Source organism: Sorex fumeus, unplaced genomic scaffold (assembly GCF_029834395.1).
Source record: "Sorex fumeus unplaced genomic scaffold, SorFum_2.1 ptg000075l, whole genome shotgun sequence".
NCBI lineage: Eukaryota > Metazoa > Chordata > Mammalia > Eulipotyphla > Soricidae > Sorex > Sorex fumeus.
Genome location: NW_026606132.1, coordinates 2,187,141 through 2,208,777, shown reverse-complemented (window position 1 = coordinate 2,208,777; position 21,637 = coordinate 2,187,141). Strand labels below are relative to the sequence as shown.

The window sequence follows — 21,637 nt, the reverse complement described above, 5'->3', positions numbered from 1 at the left end:
TATCGCCCACAGGGCAGAGCCTGGCAAGCTCCCTGTGCTGTATTCGATATGACAAACACAGTAACAACAAGTCTCATGATGGAGACGTTACTGGCCCCGCTCGAGCAAATCGATGAACAACGGGAGGACCGTGACCGTGACTGAACCATTTATAAAACCCAGAAAAATCCCTACTTTTAAGTTATTATCTTGAATGATAATACTGAAAGGAAAGGACAGCTAAAGAATGAGGAGGTAAAAGAGTCTTGGAAGAACTTTGAATAGAGCTTCTGGTTATTTCCCATGTGATTTGAGAGTTTGAGGATAACTGGACATTTTGCCTTATTTCAGTTTTTGCTTGTTTCAGTATAGTTTACTACTTTTGTCAGCCAAGATTAAAGAACATTTTTGGTACACATATAGAATGTAGCCCCCCTGTTCCAGTAACTCTAGGAAACACTCCAATATAGGATACTTAAGGGAATTGTATTATTTGCAGGACATAAAGAAACATAGTAGGAGATTAATGCCCAAAGACAATAATAGATATTGTTTTTTACCCTGAGGTAAAAGGAAAAAAGAAAAGGAGTGTGTAACTTAACAAGCATAAATTACTCAAAGTATTTATGAGCTAACTGTACTGTGAGTTGTGTAAGACAAAATCGTGCCCATAGGAGGGTACATTTGTATGAAATCCAAAATATATAAGGGTACAAACACATGCACATACTCCAAAGCTTCATCAGATAGAAATTAGAATAAACCATTAACAAGATGGAAAACCCATCTTTTTACATTCAGCTGTAGCTTCGAAAACTAATGATATTTATCTCCATATCACTTCATGAGCAATATTTCTGAATTTTTGTGGGCCTCCAGAGTTGACTTAAAAATGGAATGGATGGGTTCAGTATAATTGCAAGTAGCCAAGCTGTGTTCCAAAGGTCAATTTTTAATTATGGTGGTTGGAATTTTGAAAGCAAACACTTCCCCATAAAAATAATGTCTAGGTTATTTCTGTGTATGTCTGGAGTAGTCCCCCTGGAAAGACAATTTAATGCGAAGATACTCATAGTATAGAAAGAAGAGTACCAGAGGAACTATTTATTCCGTTTCTAGGGGGAGGAAGCAATGTTGCTAAGGGAAAAATATATTCACTATTGTGCTTCAACTTGAGATGCCAGAAACACATTTCTCACCTTTATAGCCCCAGCTGTGGCACGATGACTCTTAAGCTACTGCTGGTAGCCCTCAAACTTTGAAATCCCTAGGAAGTAGTCTGAAGTCACTATCACTGTCCTCCCGTTGTTCATCGATTTGCTCGAGCAGGCCTAGTAACATCTCCATTGTGACAATTGTTACTGTGTTTGGCATATCGAATATGTCACGGATAGCTTCCAGGCTTTGCCGTGCAGGTGAGATACTCTCGGTAGCTTGCCGGACTCTCTGAGAGGGGCGGAGGAATCGAACTCGGGTCAGCCTTGTTGGCCACATGCAAGGCAAATGCCCTACCCACTGTGCTATCGCTCCAGCCCAGACTGAAGCTCCATTCAAATTTTTCAAGTGCCTCTATGAGGCAGAGGCTTTATCATGGTAGAGAATGGACTCCAGGAATAATGATGATGAATGTTTAGGTGACAATATCGCAAGGGAACTGGAATATGGCATAGGGCTAAGAAACAGAGAAAGGACTCTGTTAAATTACCATGAAAAGAGTCCTTTCTTTCGTGATATTGATCGCATATAGTGGGGCTTCCCAAGCCTATTTGGCCTACTGCTCCCTTTCTCAGGAAAATACATTGTATCACTCAGTTACTTCGTACCTGAGGCTACTATTGTCTCCCCCTAGCCCCACTGTTACAGTACCTCTAGGAAACACTCCAATATAGGATACTTAAGAGAATTGTATTATTTGCAGGACATAAAGAAACAGTGTAGGAGATTAATGCCCACTGTAGCACTGCCCTCCCATTGTTCATCCATTTGCTTGAGCAGGAACCAGTAACGTCTCCATTGTGAGACTTGTTACTGTTTTTGGCATATGGAATACATCATGGGGACCTTGCCAGGCTCTGCCGTGTGAGCAGGAATATTCTTGGCAGCTTGCCGAGTTCTCTGAGAGGGATGGAGGAATCGAACCCGGGTCTGCCGCATGCAAGGCAAATGCCCTACCCGCTGTGCTATCTCTCAAAAATGAAAATGAAGAGAGCTGGTTCTTAGTAGAAAGCTTGCCACAGTGAGGGGAGAGGGGTTTGGACAGGGAAGGTACGACTATGACAGTGATAGGGAGAAATGGTCACTCTGGATAAGAACTGGGCATTAAAGTAGGTAAAGTGATATGCATGATACCCTTTCAGTAGCAGTACTGAAAACCACAGTACCTAGAAAATGAAAAAGTGCCTGTCATAGAAGCAAGCTGGGGGAAAGAAGGGAAACCGGGGATAACTCATGGAGGGAAGTGGACACAGGTGAAGGGATTGTTGTTTGAACACTGTATGCCTGAAACTCAATCAGGAATAACTCAGTGACTTTGTAATTTGCTGTGATTCAATCAATCAATCAATCAATCAATCAGTAAGACAGCAAGAGAAGAAAACAAAAGAGGAAAGAAAAAATGCTTGACTTCTGCTCTCCATCACAGTGGGCTAGCTTGAACTGAAGAAAAAGCTAACAGTCTTTGCTAGCAATAGAGTTTACTGTAGTGAAAAAGGGGAATCAAATCCCTACAATAATGGAGAGGAGAGGAGTTACAAAATCTGTTAGTGTAAACTTATTTTTGCAAGTATAAATTCAGTACTTAGAACCCAAGAACTGTGAACCTGCTGTATAGCCTGAGCATTTTTCTTTCTTTTTTTTTATAAACAAGCATTTCTTTTTATTTTTTATTTTTTATTAGTGAAACACCATGAGGTACAGCTGTAGACTCACAAACTTTCATGCTTGGGTTTCATTTATATGATGATCGAGTACCCATTTTTTCTTATACTATACGTTTGTTTCTTGTTAGTATAACCTATATTATGAGTTTAGTATGTTTCCCACTCGCATAATATTGAAAAGAAAAATGTTTAAATCTTATACAATTAGTTGATCTCATTTTCACATCATACATCAAAGGGTTGTGACTTAAAATATTCATAGAATGCACACAACTCAATCACAGAATACGAAACCACTTCATTTAAAAAATGGGCAAATGATATAACTTGACACTTCTCCAAAGAAGACACATGAAAATCTGCTTAACATCACTCATTTCATGGAAGGGCATGAACAAAGCAACTGTTTTCTAAGTAAAAAATGATATGTGTCTTTTGGGGGATACCAATCTTAAGATAGAAACCTACCAACTCTCAGTTCTTCCTTCACTAAGAATTATTCATGGAAAGCTTTCAGTGCTATGAAAGTAATGACTAAGCTACTTCTTGATTGAAAGTGAACCTTCCTCCTAGCAAGTAACCTATTCACAGGAACTGGATCTCGTCTAAGAGCCAGGCAGGGAACCAGAAGTGCCTGATAGGGCTTTTTGGGCCACTTCCTATAGCTAATTCTGTAGAAAAGACTCAGAAGTTGACCACTGGTCTCATGTTCAAAAGATTGCCAGGTTGAATCTGGACAAACAACTCAAAGAGCTGAGTGTAGCTTTTCATGTACGAGGACCCAGAATTTATGGTCCCCTAAAACCCCTTGGGAATGACCTCAAGCACGGAGCTTGGAATAGTCCATGAGCACCACCTGATGCCACCCTAAAAGAAAAAAGACAGGGCTAGGCAAGCCTGGAGAGTGAAACAAGGCTTGAGCGGGCATAAACTATAGCAGTAAGTAAGCTGGAGGGGATCCTCCTTGCACGATGGGGATGAACCCACAGAAGCTCTTCTTTCTGGAGCTGTGTCTGCACCACTCACAAAAAAAATCAAAACCCAAAATGTAGATATTCTATTTGCATTTTTGTGGGGATACATTTTTTATTTTTGATTCAAAGTTGTTTGGGTTTAAAAATGTAAAATGGTATCTTTGATTGCTTATCAATAATTTTAAATAGGGGTCAGAAAGATAGTACAGTGGGTAAGGCCCTTGACTTGCATATGGCCAATCCAGGTCCAATCCCTGACATCCCATATGAACCCTGAGTACTGTAAGGAGTGATCCTTGACCACAGTACTAGGAGGAACTGCTGAGCATCACCAGGTGTGCCTCCCCCCAAATAATAATTTTAAATAATTTAGAAAGTGAATATGAGAAGAGTTTAGTAACTGTAAACTATAACTACACATTTAGTACGTATAAGCATAAAAAATCCCAAAGATAAAAGTGTACTTCTGTAGTTATAAAATCATCCACATATGTGAACAGTGGGTCAGAAGAGTGAGATTTATGTCCTGCATGAGCCTGGATTGCCAGTTTGGGGTTAAGAAATGGCTCTCTATTTCAATATTCAGAGTGACTGAAGAATTAAGCCTAGTGTTAACAAATTAGTGATGCCTGCAGTATCAACTCTCGCTCTAATGTCTTTGAAACTTACTGTTCGCAACTGAAGAAGATATCTGTCCAAAGGGCATGAGGAGTGCTACTGTGAAACTCGAAATTCATTTGTTCACAGAAAATATATTTTAAATACTCAAGCTATATATTTCAGAGATCATAATCATTATCAAAATGAAGTGGTCTATGATGCCTAAAATTAAGCAACCAATCAAGTAACATAAGCAGTCACCAAAGATCAAATGTGCAATTCCATTTATAAGAGGAACTGAGTGTAATAAAATCTGGAGACAGAAAGTAAAATGGTGAATACCAAGGGCTGTATCGAGAGGGAAATGGGAAACTTCCAAGTGTGTGAGTTTCAGCTGAAGGTTATGAGAAATTCTGGAAATGGATGGTGGTAATGACACAACAGGATACCAAAAGCTACAATTCTGTAGCTAGCATATAGTGAAAATAGTTCCAAGGGCTGTATCGAGAGGGAAATGGGAAACTTCCAAGTGTGTGAGTTTCAGCTGAAGGTTATGAGAAATTCTGGAAATGGATGGTGGTAATGACACAACAGGATACCAAAAGCTACAATTCTGTAGCTAGCATATAGTGAAAATAGTTAATTTTAAGAAAATAGTTAATAATAATATAGTTAATAGTTAATAATTAAGATAATTTTAATTATCCACACCAAAAGAAAATAATATGGAAAAACATTGTGAGTTTCTAGCCACCCTGGTTGTGTTCAGGGCTTACAATACCACCTCTGCACCCATTTTCAACATAAAACAGAACAGTCTATTTTAAAAGGGCTTATTTAATATTTTAAGTCAGTTACCCAAAATAGCTTATCTGTCACAGATGCCTAAACATAGCAAGTGTTCAGGTTTGCTCTCGAGTATGTCTGGAATTACCAGGATTCAATCCAGAAAGAGTAAACCAGAATGAGCAAACGGCAATATGTATAAATACCAGTACTATCACCACCATCAAATCCCTAGAGTTCCCTAAAATTAAGTCTTCTATTAGAATTAGGAGGGGAACCTAAAACTACTGAAATTAAAGGACTACTCATAGGACTTTCAGCAAAGAATCTGACCAACTGAAGAAGTGTTTGAAGGAAAAAAAATACAACACACAGAACTTTAAAAGTATGTGTATACAGTAAAAGAGTCATCACAAACACTGTGAAACTGAATAGAAATTACCACATCTTCTTGGAAGTTCTTCCTTCTTGCAACTCCATCCATAAAGGACAGCTTATTTGTACATCCTCTCTATCAGGTTCATACTTAATCATATAATTTGCACCATTTCAGTGTAATATGTATCTATGAGCTTCTCAATGGTGAGAGAGATGTTCATTTTTATATTTCCACCACCGACCATTGTAGATGACACACAGTGACTATATGGCTATTTAATGATTCATTCTATGATGCATTCATCTAATTCATGTGACCTTAGAATAACTCAGGCTTTGCAAAAAGGCAGTGAAATCGATAATGAAGTTCTACATCAGTATTAACTAATATAGATTATCCTAGGTTTATTTGGTCAGAGAATCACATAAAGAGAGAATTATATTTATCCTCTTTTGGGGAGGGACCTCCCGAGCAGTACTCAGGAGGCCCAACGGGCACCACTGGTAGTTATCAATCAACAAAGGCAGTGGTTTCCTGCAAGGGTCTGAGGATGTGAAAACACTTGGGCACTGCAGAGTTGATGACACCCATGCCACCTCAGTGGTGCTAGGGGTCTCTAGAACCATTCCTGGTGATGCTTGTGGGCCTTCAAGGCTGTATCTAGAGATGCTCCACTGCCAGGGATTGGATCCAGGTTGGGCACCTGCCTGGCACTGTACTATTGTACTATCTTCCAGTGCAGAGAGCATTAATTTTTATGCGGGTCAATAATAGCTTCATGCATTATAAATAAATCACTTTTGACCTACTGAGAAATAAAAAAAATCAAAAAGCCCTGGGAACACTGGTGAGGTATGTTGATACTGGTGATAGGATACTGCTACTGGAACACTGATGTCTAAAACTCAACTATGAATAACTTTGAAAGTTGTGGTGCTTGAATAAAATAAAATAAAATCTTTTTAAAAGGCACCAATGAACAATAAACCTAAAGGCACCAATGAACAATAAACCTCCCCCAATCCTTATAATCCCCCCCAAAAATAAAGGATCTAATAAATACCACCTTTAAAAAAGTTCAAAGGCAATAAAATACTTGAAAACAGTTTAAACTATAACCTAAGATCGATCTCCTAATCACTTATTCTTAACATTTCAAGAGAAATGAGTTCTGATTTCCAACTCAAGAATCCAAGAACACTTGAGTTTTACTCAATAGTTATGCAGAAATTTGTAAGTCTACAACTGAACCTCATGGTGTTTCACTAATAAAAATTTTAAAAAAAAAGAGTTACGCAGAAAGACCCTCTGGCTGCCACAACTCTATGTATCCTCTAATTCTACATCCACAGAAACTAAAAATCAAACTTTGCAGGGTGAAGGGTGGGATAACAAATTATTCCATTTAATTTCATTTCAAAAAATATATAACAAGTGCTCAGTGACGTAAAACCCTAGAACAGCTGAACTACACTTGGCCACAATGAGCTCATGACCTGGAGGGAAAGGGCATAAACAAACACTGTAACTCAATGGAATAAGTGACATACTTACAAAAGCCATCAATTCTGAGATTGAGACAGACTGGACCATGGAGAATAATGTGTGAAAGCTCATGAGGATAGCTCTTTCCTGACAAAGGATACGTCTCAAAGACCAGCTGCATTTCTGTTCCTCCATCAACCCAAAAGTTCAGGTGTGGAAAAAATGGTGCAACTGAGTACTGGGATGCATTCAGGATACAGCTGCTAAATCTAAAAACAGTCAATTTGGCACCATAAATGGAACTGGATTCTGCCTGGAGGCCAAAGACTGCCAAGTCCTAATTTAATACAGTACCTTCAAAAAAATAGAATTTTTGAAAAGAGAAAACATAATGAAAATACCTTATGACTTAAACAATACAGCATACACATTACCTTTAAATATGATCCATAGTATTTTGTTACATATGAGCTGTCACACTGACTCAGAACAGTTATTTCTTGTTGAATGTCTTCAATTTCATCTTCTGCTTCCTCGAGATCTATGATTTTAATAGCAACCACTTGCTGGGTACGGTTATCAATTCCCTTGAATACTTCTCCAAAAGATCCTTTTCCAATGCGTTCTAATTTTGTGAACAGTTCTTCTGGGTCAGCAATATTATTCTAAGGTGGTGGGGAGAGAGAAAATAAAGAACACAAATGTTTTGCATCAATTTTTTAAATGAAGGAAAATAAACCACAAAAGACAATCCACTTTTTAAGAATATAGAAACTCCCTAGATTCTCCACATGTGCTTTGTTTGAGCAACTGTAATCCCAAATAACCAGCCAGTTCATACTCTACCGTTGTCACCCAAAGTAACTAATACCAGACAGACAATGTCTCTGACTCTGTCAAAGGGCTGGATGCTTTTTAGAATAGAGCAACTGTTTAATCATGGGAGCCCAACTTGAAGAAAGAAAAAAGAAAAAATAACATTGATAACTTTCAGTTTGCACTTATCACCTTCTGTCGTGGGATTGAAATGTCTCCTGAAAAATCCCAACTTTGTAATGGTAGAGAATGATGAAAACAAGTTTTTCATTAGCATAACCTCACCTCCCTAGCTACCTGAGGACTAGTGATCCCTGCCATCTTGACCAGTTTCTGAATCTTGGCATATAACACCAAAGGTCTAGCATTCCTTCATCATTTTTCAGATTCTTGGACAAAAGTAAGCATCTCAAGTTTTTATTGAAACAGATTTACTTTTATTATTGTTGTTTATTATTATTACTATTTTGGTTTTGAAATCACACACAGTGGTTTTCAGGGTATCTTTGTGGTGCGAGGAATTCAAACTGGGGTTGGCCGCTTGCTAGACCAGTGTCTTACCTCCCATAGGCCATCCTTTCTGCTAGAGGAAAGCCAAGGAAATATACAGAAAACATACAAAGTAATTCAATGGGGGAAAAACCCACTAAACATACATAAAGAAGTTGGCTTGCTCTACTTTTCACATTTCTCTCCTTCATAGTTTAAGAAAATCAACTCAAACCTGTTTCCTCTTTACACAAATCAAATAGTTTATTTAAAAAAATTAAAATTTCCAGGTCTTTTCTCTCTCTGCTATAAAATTACAATTTACTACTGCATCTGTATTTATGCTGTTGTCTCAGAACTGTGGCCCAGGAAGGAGTTCAGAGTTCTGTAGTAGCAGATGGGAAGAAAAGCTAAACCTAATTTCATACAGAGTTACAATGAATGGTTGTTGGTTTGTACATGCCCACAAAAATGAGGCTGTAAAAATCAAAACGTCATAAATCCACCCCAGTACATTCCTGTCATTCCTTAACCTTCTTTACCTGTTCTTTGTCTGAGTTTCAACTGTTCAGCTCCAAGAATATTATTCAAATTTGAGCCTCAGACAGACATTACATTACAACTAAAACAATGACAGTAACAATCAGGTAATCCAAAAGCGATGTAATCTAAGATGACCATCTTGTCTCCCATGGAAAGTTAGGGTCATATAGAAAGTTTCTTGCATATTTAAATCATAGCGTCAGAGGGTTGGAAGAAGTCTCATAGGTATTCTAAGTTCCAGCTGTATATTAGGATCACCTGTACACCATCAAAAGTAGAAGGCACTTCAACTCACAACCGTCTCCTCACCCAATTCAGAATCTCTAAGATTAGGTCTTAACAAGTAGTAATTTTTTTAAAGTACTCACTCCAAACTATGCTATATGTAGTCAATTTGGCACCCATCTTGAGATTAACATTTGGGAACCACTGAGCAGGGCGAGGTGAAGTTTACTTTTTGTTTAGTTTTTGTGCCAAACATGGCAATGATCAGGGCTACTTCTGGCTCTGCATTCAGGAGTCACTCACAGTGGTCTCAGGGGACCATATAAGATGCCGGAGATCAAACCTGACTTGGCCACGTGCAAGATAAGTGCCCTACTGTAAGTGGAGACTTCTGACCAAATAAAACCAAGAGAGCATTGATATTTGCCTATAAATTCCTATATTTAAAAAATTAGCTCTGTAATGCGCTGTTCTAAGGATACATCTCTAAAATTAGTGGTTACTCCCTAATAAGTCTCAGAATGTAATATTTATCAAAGAGCACATACCATATCCTACTCTGTTTATTCTTAAACTTTTCAAAGTCAATATACCTAGGTAATAATAGGATATATAATAGATTATGCTTTAACTGCTGACAATTGAGTCATCAATCAACATGCACAAAGACTGAAAATTTAGCTCAAGTTAGCTAGTAGAAAATAGGAACAATTTGTGGGGTAGGAGTATAAGGAATGGAGAGGAAAAAGTTTCCTTGACTTCTTGATTGGGTCTAAAATTAAACTGACATGATAGGGGCCAACAAGATAGTACAGCAGGTAGGGCACTTGCTTTACACACAGCAGACCTGGGTTTGATTCTCAATACCGTCAGGCATAGTCACTAAGTGCAGAGCTAGGAGTAAGCCCAGAGTATTGCAGGATGTGGCCCGAAATGAAAAAACAAAACAGACATGACAAATTAACAAGAAAGAAGCACATACACTTATTCAAGTTAAACTTTATGTGACATTCGCATCTCCATTAGGAAATGAAAATTTGACAAGAAATGGTTCGACCTGTGTTTTTATGATTGGTTTGCCAAAGTGTGGAAAACCAAGGCAAGATGCAAGTTAATGTGTCATAAATTAGCAAAAATAGCAAAGCATGTTTGTTGCAGATTCTTTTTGGCATCCTTTTAACTTTGGAGCACCTCTCATATTAAGGTCCTACTGCATGGGAGATGAGAAGTGTAGTGAGGTGGGAGTGTAGGGTGGGCGATCAGAGTGACTTTCCCATTTCTGCCACTTTTGTAAACTTCTCTCACTTAAAATATTAAATATGACAAGGTCTCATATTTGGGTGTAGCATGTTCAGGACCCCACTGAGGTCATTAGGAGTAAGTGACCAGAAAAAACATGAATAAGGTGGACAGAATGAAAAATTAACTTTGAGGTTCTTAATGAATGGAGACTTGGAGAGCTCAGCTGGAAAGGAACCAAAGACAGACTCTCTTTTCAGGCCTAGGAATATGGTTCAATGGTAGAATGCCTGCCTTGCATGTGTGAGGCCTTAAGTTTAACCTCAGCACCACCCCACATTCCTGTCACGTTGAATTCCTGGTTCTGCCAGTGTGATCCTCAGTGGCACAAACAAGTGTATGTGACCTGCTGTATACTCAGTAGCAGCAAAAACAACAACAGCAAAAGGGAAGTGGGAAAAAGAAGTATTTTCTTTGTGTCGGAGGTAGCTAAATAAGAACTCTTGTCTGGAGCTGAGCGTGAAAAAACATTAATAGATTTAGGGAAGAGAAAGAGTATTTCTCAAAAGACTCAACCAAGAAGGTTGAGCTTGGGTACTCTGAAAGAATCTTTACAAACCAAGAATCAAATCAAGCAAGGCTGACCTCAAACTAAATATTGTACTTGTATCCCTAATGTTAACAAAATTCATATATGCTCTTGTGCTCTCAAACAGTTTCACTTTACACTGACAGATCTGTGTCTAGGCCTGTCGGTGATGCACTGATGTAGACAGTGTGCAGGAAATAATGAGCCAAGACTATGACAATGATTTTAAGGCTTAGAAATGAAGATCTGTGTTACTGCCTTCAAATTTCAAGTAGTCACACCAGGAGTGACCCTCAGTAAGTTCTGGGTCATCTGAAAAATCACAAAGAATAAAATCTTTTGCCTACCAAAGTCCTAAGTACTAGTTAGTAAACTATTTAAATTGTTCACATTACTTCTCTCAGGCTAGAGAGGAAATGCTATTCTGGGTTGCTTCCACTATTACTGTACATTAAATAAGCAGAATGGTTCCAGCAACTACAGTTTCATGAGCCTTAAATGAGCTTGACTATGATTGTTAAAGCTTTTTTCAATTGCCCTATCAACCATATCAGAAGGTTTGCTAAGTACTTCCTTATGAAGAGACTTCCAGAATCAGGCCAAGGTTGTGGTTCATAGGTAAAGTGTCTACTTGCCATGCATGTGTTAGGCTCTGGGTTCAATTTTTGACACAGGAGGAAATAAAACTTATGAAAGAAAAAATGATTTAAATTCAACAGTCATAAACCTCTTCGTGCTGCCTGAGTCTAAGACCATGGGCCACTATCTTTTCAATGCTATATATTATACAAGTACAACTGACTTTTCCCTGAGTAAAAAAATTAATAGTTACAGGCTTTCAGAGCAAGAAGGAAATGAATAGTTTTTTTAGCCCAGCACTTTATCACCATCATCACCCACAAGCACTTATTGTATGCTTTCTTATCCTAGGCCTTGGCTCACACCACCAAATGAAACTTAAATTTAAGGCATTATGTCAAAATTATGGTGGAGGCGAGGAGAGGTTAAGGAGGCTAACAAGGGTCGATTGTTTGTACAGTGAGCAGGGTGTTTGTCTTGCACATAGTCGGCCTGGGTTCACTCTCCAGTACCCTATATGGTCCCCTGAACACTACCAGGAGTGATCCGTGAGTGAAGAACCAAGCACAAACATTAAGCACAGCTAAATTAATGCATGTGGCCCTAACCCTCCTCCCACCAAAAAGACAAGGCAAACAAAACCCCTCAAATTAAAAGAATTCTAGCATCATCGAGGTTAATAGGAACTAAGCAAGCATCTGATCCCAAACCAACTTTTTTAGGGGGAAAAACTTATAGTCAACAGTGGTTATGTATTTTTCAAATGTGTGGGGTAGTTAATTAGTGCAAAGCTCAAATTTGAACCCATATATTCTGGGTCTTAAGTCCAAGGTTCTTTCATTAGAGCTTGAATTAAATTGTAATTTAAACTATGCTCTTTTGCTGTAAAACCAAAATTAGTTCCTATTATGAACAGGTCACGCAGTTGGCCTATGTATACTTATTAATGTCTCTACTATTTATAGACATTGAAAACACATAAAGTTAAAAGAATCTGAAAATTTTAAAAATAGGTCTTTCCTATTCTTTGAATGATATAATTTCTTACCAGCTTTGAACCACAATAAAATTAACTGATCCTTGTGTATGTGTACAACAACCAAATGTTTCATATTATAATTTACAGAGAAGTGATATTTACATTCTGGCAAAGTTACTATACTCAGCTCATTTTTCCCATGTCAATAATCAGACTGCAATGGGTTAACCTCCAGTATGTAGGAGGCAAGGTAGTGAGGGTATTCTTTACCATGATTCCCATAGGATCCAATGTCTGGAAGCTAAAAACTCCAATTTCAGCTTTATCAGTGATTTATTGTAGACTTCAGTAACCCTTAACATGAGGATTTTCAGTTCTGTTCATTAAAACAAAAAGCCCCTCAACTTGATGACATTTTGCAAGAATAAAAATACTTGTATGTGTTCAGTTTTACAGAAACAGGGACTTGTTCAAATAGCCATGTGAATACTCAGATTACTTTAATAATGAGAAAAATTAAACAAGCTTCTCATATTTTTAAAAAACTTTTGAATATGATGTGAGCCTATCATTGCTTCACTTCATATTATCTTAGGCTCCTCTGACAAGGATCTGAGAATATTCTATGCCGTTCTTAAAAGATCTCTGATTTATATTTCAGAGGTAAAATATTTAGCATTGCTATACTTTGCACTTGACAAAGTAAGAACTAAGATAATAATTAAGTTGGTATGTACAGGTTTCAAATTGAACAAGAGGAACTGAGCCTGAGGTCAAGTTTCCATAGGACGTCAGTGTATGCCCATGTTCATGAGAGTTCAAAAGACTTTGTGCATAAAGAAAATGTTGTTTTGCCCAATTTTATTGCATATTTGTAGTTCACATCTCTCTCAAAAGTAATAACCTAATTTACCTTCTGAAAAGAAACTTACCTTCTGAAAAATAATTTACCTTCTGAAAAAACACTTCTGAAAATCAAATTGCCTGATTATACATATATGCAACAAAAATGAAATGTTTGTCATAAATATACCTACAACTCTATTTCCTTATAGCCATGAGACAGCATTTTGTCATATCAGTTGAGTCCCTGTCTTTTTACTCGCCCACTTAAAAAGCTGTTTTGAGATGGATGAGGTCCCAGCAACACATCCTGGGTATTAATGACAAAACTTGAAGTCAAAGGTCATACACAGCATTATTTTATACTCCTACACCAACAATTTAAACTTTCAGCAATATTGTGCATAGCAACAAGAAAAATGTGTTCATAAGGCAGAAATAAAATTAAATTTATAAGTACTTTTTCATCTTCCCTTTATTTCATTATTCCTATTTTTAAATGCACCTCATTAGCAAAAATACTTAGAATGCAAATATTTTAGTAAAGGATAACTTCGTTAAAATTATTACAAAAGGTTTTGACACAGCTGTATGAATAACATAACAGTTTGAGGAGTTTCTCCTGATTAATAATTTTGAGTCTGCTTCATCTTTAAGAACAAAAGAATAATTGATCATATTCCTTCATCTTAATTCCTCCTACTTGAAAAGATAAAATAAGAGCTTCCTCTGCTTCCAAACTTACATTCTTCTCTTTACACAAGCTCAGAGCTGAGGAAAAGAACAATGAAGTAAGCGGGATACATTCTAGGGTGTGAAGACTGTGGTTCTTTACATATGTTTGTAAGACAGTTCAATTTGCAGTCACATGAAAAGGAAACAGTACTTTAACTCTACTGACCCTTTACCACATACCATATTTTTCTAAAGAAAAATGAAATACAGAAATAATGAGAAGACATTTAACCATAAGTTTGCCCATCTTATAAATCCTCAAGCAAAAACACAAAGTCATCATAGAAAGCATTTTTATTAACAATTCCATTTCCCAGACAGATCTTTAGATTACCACTATTTTCACTGAGAGTAGAAATGTCTGATTATTCAATTTAGCCAGGTATATCATCTTTAGATCTCAGACCTCTTTAAGTAAAAGGAAATAAGCAATTTCTTCTTTTTATCTACCTGAATGGGATCTGAAGTTTTTTTGAAAAAAGAAACCTTTACTTATATCAATGAGAAAGGGGAAGGAAACAGTATGCAACAATCACATTTTTCTCTCAATAAATCAAAAGTCAAGGCTAGCATCACAATAAATTCTGAATGCAAATTCCACTACATCATTTAACTCATTTCTCTCTGACCTTCTAGCTATTCCAAAGAAAAAGGGAGGTCTGTTTCCTTACAAGTACTGCAGAGGTTAAGAAAAAAAAATAGGAGCAAAGAGCATGAGGTCAGGCAAAATTGGCTTAATTTTGCTTATCCTGGAAATGGCAAGAAATCAGCAATTAAATGTCAGCTTCACCATCTGTATAATGAAGGAGAAAGGTGTGCGCAATAATTTCGAAAGCCTAGGAATTTGTAAAGTATCAGAAACTAAATCCTTTTGTTTCAGCCTTAGAGTTGGTAAAACCAACTCCAGTTTTTAAGGGTTAAATTGGCATTGTCTACATAGCCATTTTATTATGGTAAACAATGGCTCAAATGAAATATCTCATCTGTCTTTCTACCTCCCTATTCTTCCAATACCAAATTCGGAATCACTAATAGACTGAATTTAAGTCCCAACTCTCATACTATAATGAGTCAGGCTTAGACGCAAACGGTGAATAAAAGGGCAGCAGAGTGAATTAGTGGTCCAGATAGATATTTCCTCCCTCGTACCAGCTTTGTCCAATTATATAAGTGACTCACACCCCAAAGAAATCAAGGAAAGGCAGGAGTGCAGTTCATAAAGAATCTAAGGGTCTTAAAATAAATTCATAGCATTCAGAAGTAATACAACACTACTACTTGTCTACAGACAGAACTAGAAGAGCCAAGAGAACTAAACATCCAAAGGGAAAATTTCAGTGATCTCGGTACCGTAATGTCCCAAGCCTAATGCCTCAGTGACTTAGTAGCTCGGGCATACAAACTTAAATGCAAAGCTCTACTGAGGAACAATTTTACTTTCTTATTTTTGAGCCTTTGATTCCCGTTATTTTTTAAGTTGAAATTACTATACTTCTGTATCTCTGGAAACACCACACTGCTAACTTAAAAATTAAAACCCAAACACAGCCACCAACCCAACTTCCCAGGAAACTCTAATCACCCAAAACCAGAATCAATAGTGTCAACCTCTCCCCACCACACCGCCCTTCACTTGTGCTTCCATTAGCCCACATCTTATTATCTTTGCATTCTCTTTCATTGCCATGACCATTCTACTTTCGACAGTAAGCTCATTAAGGATGCAGCTCTGACTCACAAGGCACCAGGTATTCTTACACAGCATCCGGTACAGTGTTTTGTCTGCAGGGTCCCCTTCTAAAACAAAATCTTTGTAATGATGCTAGTCTTTCTTTTGCAGTTTAATTTTGTATGGTGAAAGAAAAAAAACAGTCAATAAACTAAAGTATATTAAAATAAGTATGAAATTCGCTGTCAATCCCTGAATATCCTCACATGGGATTAACCTAATAGAAATTTTCTAAAGTGACAACTTGGGAGATATTTTTCCCTTTTTATTGGCGAACTTGCTACATTACAAAAGAGCTACTTTTGAAATAATAGAGTGCTATACCCACCGGAAACTTGGTCGTAACTATATACAGAAAGACGCATATAAGTCTAAACGCAGTCTGATTCTGGATGTACATTTGCAATCACTATTAGCCAGAGTCACAGGGTCACTAAATGTCAAGGAAAATCTGGGATGATTTCATACTCGAATGCAAAGATTGAAGAACTTGATGAGCCACAGTCTGTAGATCACACTATTCTATATATCTTTTACTTTAGTTTGGCTGAACATAAAGAAATACAATCAGAACTACAATTCGGTTCGGGATCAGGCTTGCCCATAAGCAGTAACGTTGAAATTAAAGAGATTATTACTGACTAGATAGGATGTTTCATAAATTTGGGCTGGGATTAATATTAAGCCCAGACTATAAACTATTCATTTGTAAAAGGGGACAAAGCCATAGAGTGAATGAAAGACAAAGATGCTGCTAACATATAAATGAAAAAACAGGTACCCTAATTTATTCAGGCCATTATTTAATCAAACCCATATAGGGCACTTTAACATGATGGACACTTGAGAGGCTCACTTAAAGCTATCCATAGAGAAGGTAACACGAAAGGATGTCATTCTAGTATTTTCAAAAACAAACACCTTTGGGAAGAATCTAAGGCAAAGGCCCCTTAGAGCAAATATCGAACTATCACGAGTAATGTTATGGTGAATCTTTAGCACACTTATTAAAATGCATTGGATTAAAACAAAATTGATTTGCTCACTGCCTATCTTCCTTCTAGATGCGGAACTCCAATTAAAATCAATAGGTTTGAAGCTTGTAAGCACAGCACTAAATTATTAACACCATGGGTTCTTTTAGAAAATTAACACTGATTGAAAAAGTGGAATTTTACATAGACTTACTTTTCATTCTTAATGAGAAAGTGGCTGCAGAATAATTTCTCTCTAACATTTTCCTCTTTAATCAAATCTATACTTTGAGCAAATTTAATCAAATAGTATTTGCAAAAAGTTGCCCGTTCGAATTTTAGGACTAAGGAAAATGATCTCTTAGGTCCTGCTGGTGTTAACATTGTATGATCTTAAGAAAATGATGCTGATGCTGTGATAGTAACAATAGCAAAAAACTGTAACCTTGGTAAACACCAAGAATGAGGGAGTGAGGCAATTTTCGAATTCTAAAAGAATGATCTTAACATTTTAAAAAACACACTTTTCATTTACCCAAAGTGGAGGGGAAGCATCAGAGCGTGTTTATGTGTGTACACAGGTGCTGAGCTAAAGGTACATTGTTTATTGTTATTTTATGCGCTCTTTCTTTAAATATTTAGAGTAGCACATTAATACATAAGAAAACTACTCAAATCTAAGTAAAAGGGATATGCATATATAAGTTATACCTAAATTTGTAAGCTAAGAACTGCCGTGAACGAACATTAATGTTAGCGCTGCACTTAGCATCAAGATGCACTCATCACATGAGACATTAGTGTACAGTAACAAAATTGCTACATTAACAAACAGGATGGATTACAATATGCTCACGGGTGATTTTATTTTCATTATTCCCCTTGCCTTGCAGAGGGGGGAGTACCATTAATTTGAAGGGAGGGGAAAGCCCTAAATATTATCGTGTTTCCATTTTGCCCAAGAATTGCAGCTTAAATAATTATTCTTTTTTGCTGTTGTTGTAAATAAATCTCTCAAAATTCACCAACTTTTCCTGAAATAAAATTCAACAGATCCCTATTCTCCCCTATATCCTACTGTGAAAGACACCTGTGGACTATCCAACTCTTTATCCCTAAAGGTATAGGTTTCCACTCCTACTGTCTGTCCTGACACTACTGACAAGTGTTTGTTACCAAAGCACAATTAACAAATTTAACATTCATACCGAAATACTTGTGAAAGTATGACATATTTACTAATATGAGTCAAACCTTTTGATTTTTAACAAGCAGCATTAAAAACACACGCTGTTCACAAGTTCTCCACACCATAGCTAGATTAACATTTTATTAGTTGAAATTTATAACACTTGTTTGTTCAGCAATCAATTTAACAAAATTAAATTTTCCAGTGAGAATAATCAACATACAAGAAGAAATCTGAGTCCATGTACAAGAGCTGTTTTTTTTCCCTCCAAGACTCTTAAATAGCATGTTTAGGGCTTTAAAGGGCCGGTGAATTTTAGAACTAGAAGTGGTTCTGTAAAATACTTGTTCTTTGGATTTTAAAATAAATTTAAAAATAAATTAGTTGGACGTGGGTTAGGGAAATCAGTAACAAACAAGAAACCTCAGGATGGGAACAAATGACAAAGTTCCTTAATTAGTCCTTGAATAGCCGTAGCCGAAATAAGCTTAATGAGCAATTCATAGTCATTAAAATGCTTTGAACAGTGTGTTACCCAAAAAGATCTGTGATCTACAACTTGTGCCAACGTGTATTCCCTGATTTTATAGCCCTAACCAGAGAGAAAGTACCATTTACTAAATTTCCACTGCCCACCCAAAAGGACCCATTTAACATATTGAAAAACACAACCTTTGCAAATTCAACCTTTTGTTCTTTCTTGCCTTTCATTCCCTTCTTCTTAGCCTATCTTGAAGTTCCCTCAGCTACCCAGAGCTGCCTTTCAGACCTTCTTAGAAGCCTGGCTTAACTCATCTTCCCTAAGAATTTCTGGTCAGGCTAGCAGGGAGCCATTGAAAGCTTTTAACAGATGAGTGGCAAAATAAAGTCTGTGTTTCAGGTACCTCCATCAAGTCTGCATGTTGCCTAGAGTCTACTTAGTGACAAATGCCAGAATGGCATGATGAAAGCAGGGATGGTGTCTGACATTTCCAAGAAAAAGCACCGCTAAAACTCCAGGATTCACTAAACATGACAATAAAGGAAACCAGTAGCAAATTTTGAATAATGCTCACTGTTATTTTTTCCTCCCTTGATAATATTCTGATATACCAATATATGTTTTATGGCTGATGGCACCTCCCCCACTAAATCAAGTAGTTAAGTGGCATTTGGTAGAGCCTGATTATTTCATATGCTATGATCTAATAATTTTAATGCATTTTTGATTAAGTACTATTCTCCTTACTGCTGACAAGGTACCTGAGATGTTAATTGTAGGGTGAAGACACTTATTCAGTACAAGGAGGAAACAAATGTGATTATATCTGACACTTAACACTCTATTCACTTTCCTTCTCTAATAGATGTGGTCCTTTAATTTAAAATAGTAATAAAAGCAATCAAAGCCCTCCCTTATATTTCTGTACAAAACTCACCCGCTTATATTTTTGCTCTAGGAACTAAGTATTAAAATGTATCTTTACATACATACAACTTATCATTATCATCACCAATATAACTTTTCATATAATTTGTTAAAATGTATGTCTAGAAAACAAAAGTATACCTATGTACTATAATCTGGAATCTCTCCTTGAATTAAACATTCAATAATAGTACCAAACATAAGTCTGTTACCTCAGCAAAGAGAACATTTCCTATTATGATATGGTATTGCCCAAGCTCCGAGAAAATACTAGAAAACGCTTCACTTCTTTAGATCAGAAATTCTCAATGGGTTTCCTTACACTAAGGCAGTGGCTGGAAAATATTTTGTGTAAAAGACCACATAGTAAATCTCTTAGGCTTTGTCAGCCAGGTTCAGTGGTGTTTTCTGTCCACAAATTCTGGTTTGAACAACTCTTTAACAATGTAAAAAAATACGTTGTTAGCTTGCAGGCTATACATAGACTATAGGCGGAGATTTGGTCCTTAGCTTACTTTGCCGACAGTTCTAAGAAATTCCATTGTATATGCTAAATTTTTCTCTAGTGCATCTCAAATGATTTTAGCTATGTGTCCTTCGTGGGAGAATTGAGAAAACATTAAAGATTTTTCTCTGTTTTGTAGTTCAGATAAAACTACTGATCCAGAAAGGGCTATATATTAAATGAATCAAACCTTAAAAACATTACGGGATGAAAGTGATCATTGCTACTTTGAAAAAAAAAAGGAATTCAAAAATATCCACTAGTGGAGAAGTTAAAATTCAAAATTTACAGAAACTTTCTTTTTGTCCAAAGCAGAAGTCAAACATTACAGCCTCACCATGTTTTAGTAGAAAAATAATTACATGTAGTAGAAAAGTAATCAGGTATTAATTACTTCAGTAGAAAATTAATTACATTTAATTCAAAATTTTCTTGGACTGGGTATCAAATCTTTTCTATCTACAAATAGTCGTGTGTGCCTTATCTTTTGTAAACAGAATCCAGCATTCTTAGCAGAGAATCCTCATAATTTATGGCCTCAGACCTTACGGGTTACCTATATAATCTCCCTACTTTGTACCTGAAGAGCTACACATAGGCATTATTTCATAGTGTATAGGAACATAATATACTACATTCTTCATTCTAGTAGTCAGAAGGAAGTGTATTAGGGCTCTAACACCCCCTCCCAAATACCATTAAATTCTCAAGCTCTGGAATGACATGGCCATATAAATAAGAATATTTTTCACAATTCATAGATAATCTTTTCATTTAAGAGTTTAAAAAATCACCTGCAACAGTGCTGATCTTTCCATTAGAATCATACTTATACTCTAACTGCATAACAATAAGCTGTCATCAAAACTACACACAAAAGTAATCAAATTAAAATGATTCAGGTTAGACAGAATGATGCTCACTAAGAATCCAGCAGCTGATGGATATCAGAAAAAGCTGCCTATCTGGAATGTGGGGAGAGAACTACAATTCCTGGGCAGAAAGGAATATCTGGGTTTTGTAACTAGAAGCAAACATATACCTTTTAAGTATTAGATAATTGAAAGTCAACAACAGAAAAATACAGTGCATAGTATCCATAATTGTTCTTCCCCCACCCCCCACCCCCCCAAAAAAGGTAACTGGACTACGTACTGCTTAGAACTCTTCTTTCAGCTTAGCCATAAATCAAGAGGTGCCAAAAAATCATTAAGCAAACTTATTTTAAAGTGAATCTGAGATGCTACTCAGTCTTCACAAACTGCAAAGAACTGCCTGATTCAGTCCCTGAGGGAGACTTTAAAGTCCAGAAACTACTGGCAAAGTAACAATAATATTAAATTCAGTCTTTGAAAGAGAGATTCCTTCTTTTTAAAGCTTCCCCAGTCAGCCCCAAATCACAGTTCAAATTAGCTCAAATATAATCCAGAGATAATCTGGCATTTCCCCATTGTTAATAAAAAGTATTCATTTTGCCTAAAAAGGGGGAAAAGTCATTCAAAATAACTCAAAGTATCTAGAAACAATTTCTTGGTCCAGTATACCCACTCCCAAAATTTCACATCTCCAACAGAAAAACAGCTGAAATTACCATTCCCCCCCATCCATACCAACTCTTTCCCCCAATCTTTCCCATTATTTCTCCCTACCAAAAAGCCTCTTTACAAACACTTTCATATCATCACAAATCAAACATGTAAATGTAACTTTTAT

General features: G+C 36.7%; 1 protein-coding gene across 1 annotated transcript in view; it reads right to left on the bottom strand.

Annotated features, from left to right (window-relative positions):
- The window catches only part of STK26 (serine/threonine kinase 26), a 56,382-nt gene that overhangs the window by 18,199 nt on the left and 16,546 nt on the right, over positions 1-21,637 (bottom strand). Inside the window, exon 3 of the mRNA XM_056130224.1 lies at positions 7,517-7,747. Coding sequence (XP_055986199.1) covers positions 7,517-7,747 — 231 coding nt within the window. The remainder of the gene's footprint in view (positions 1-7,516; positions 7,748-21,637) is intronic.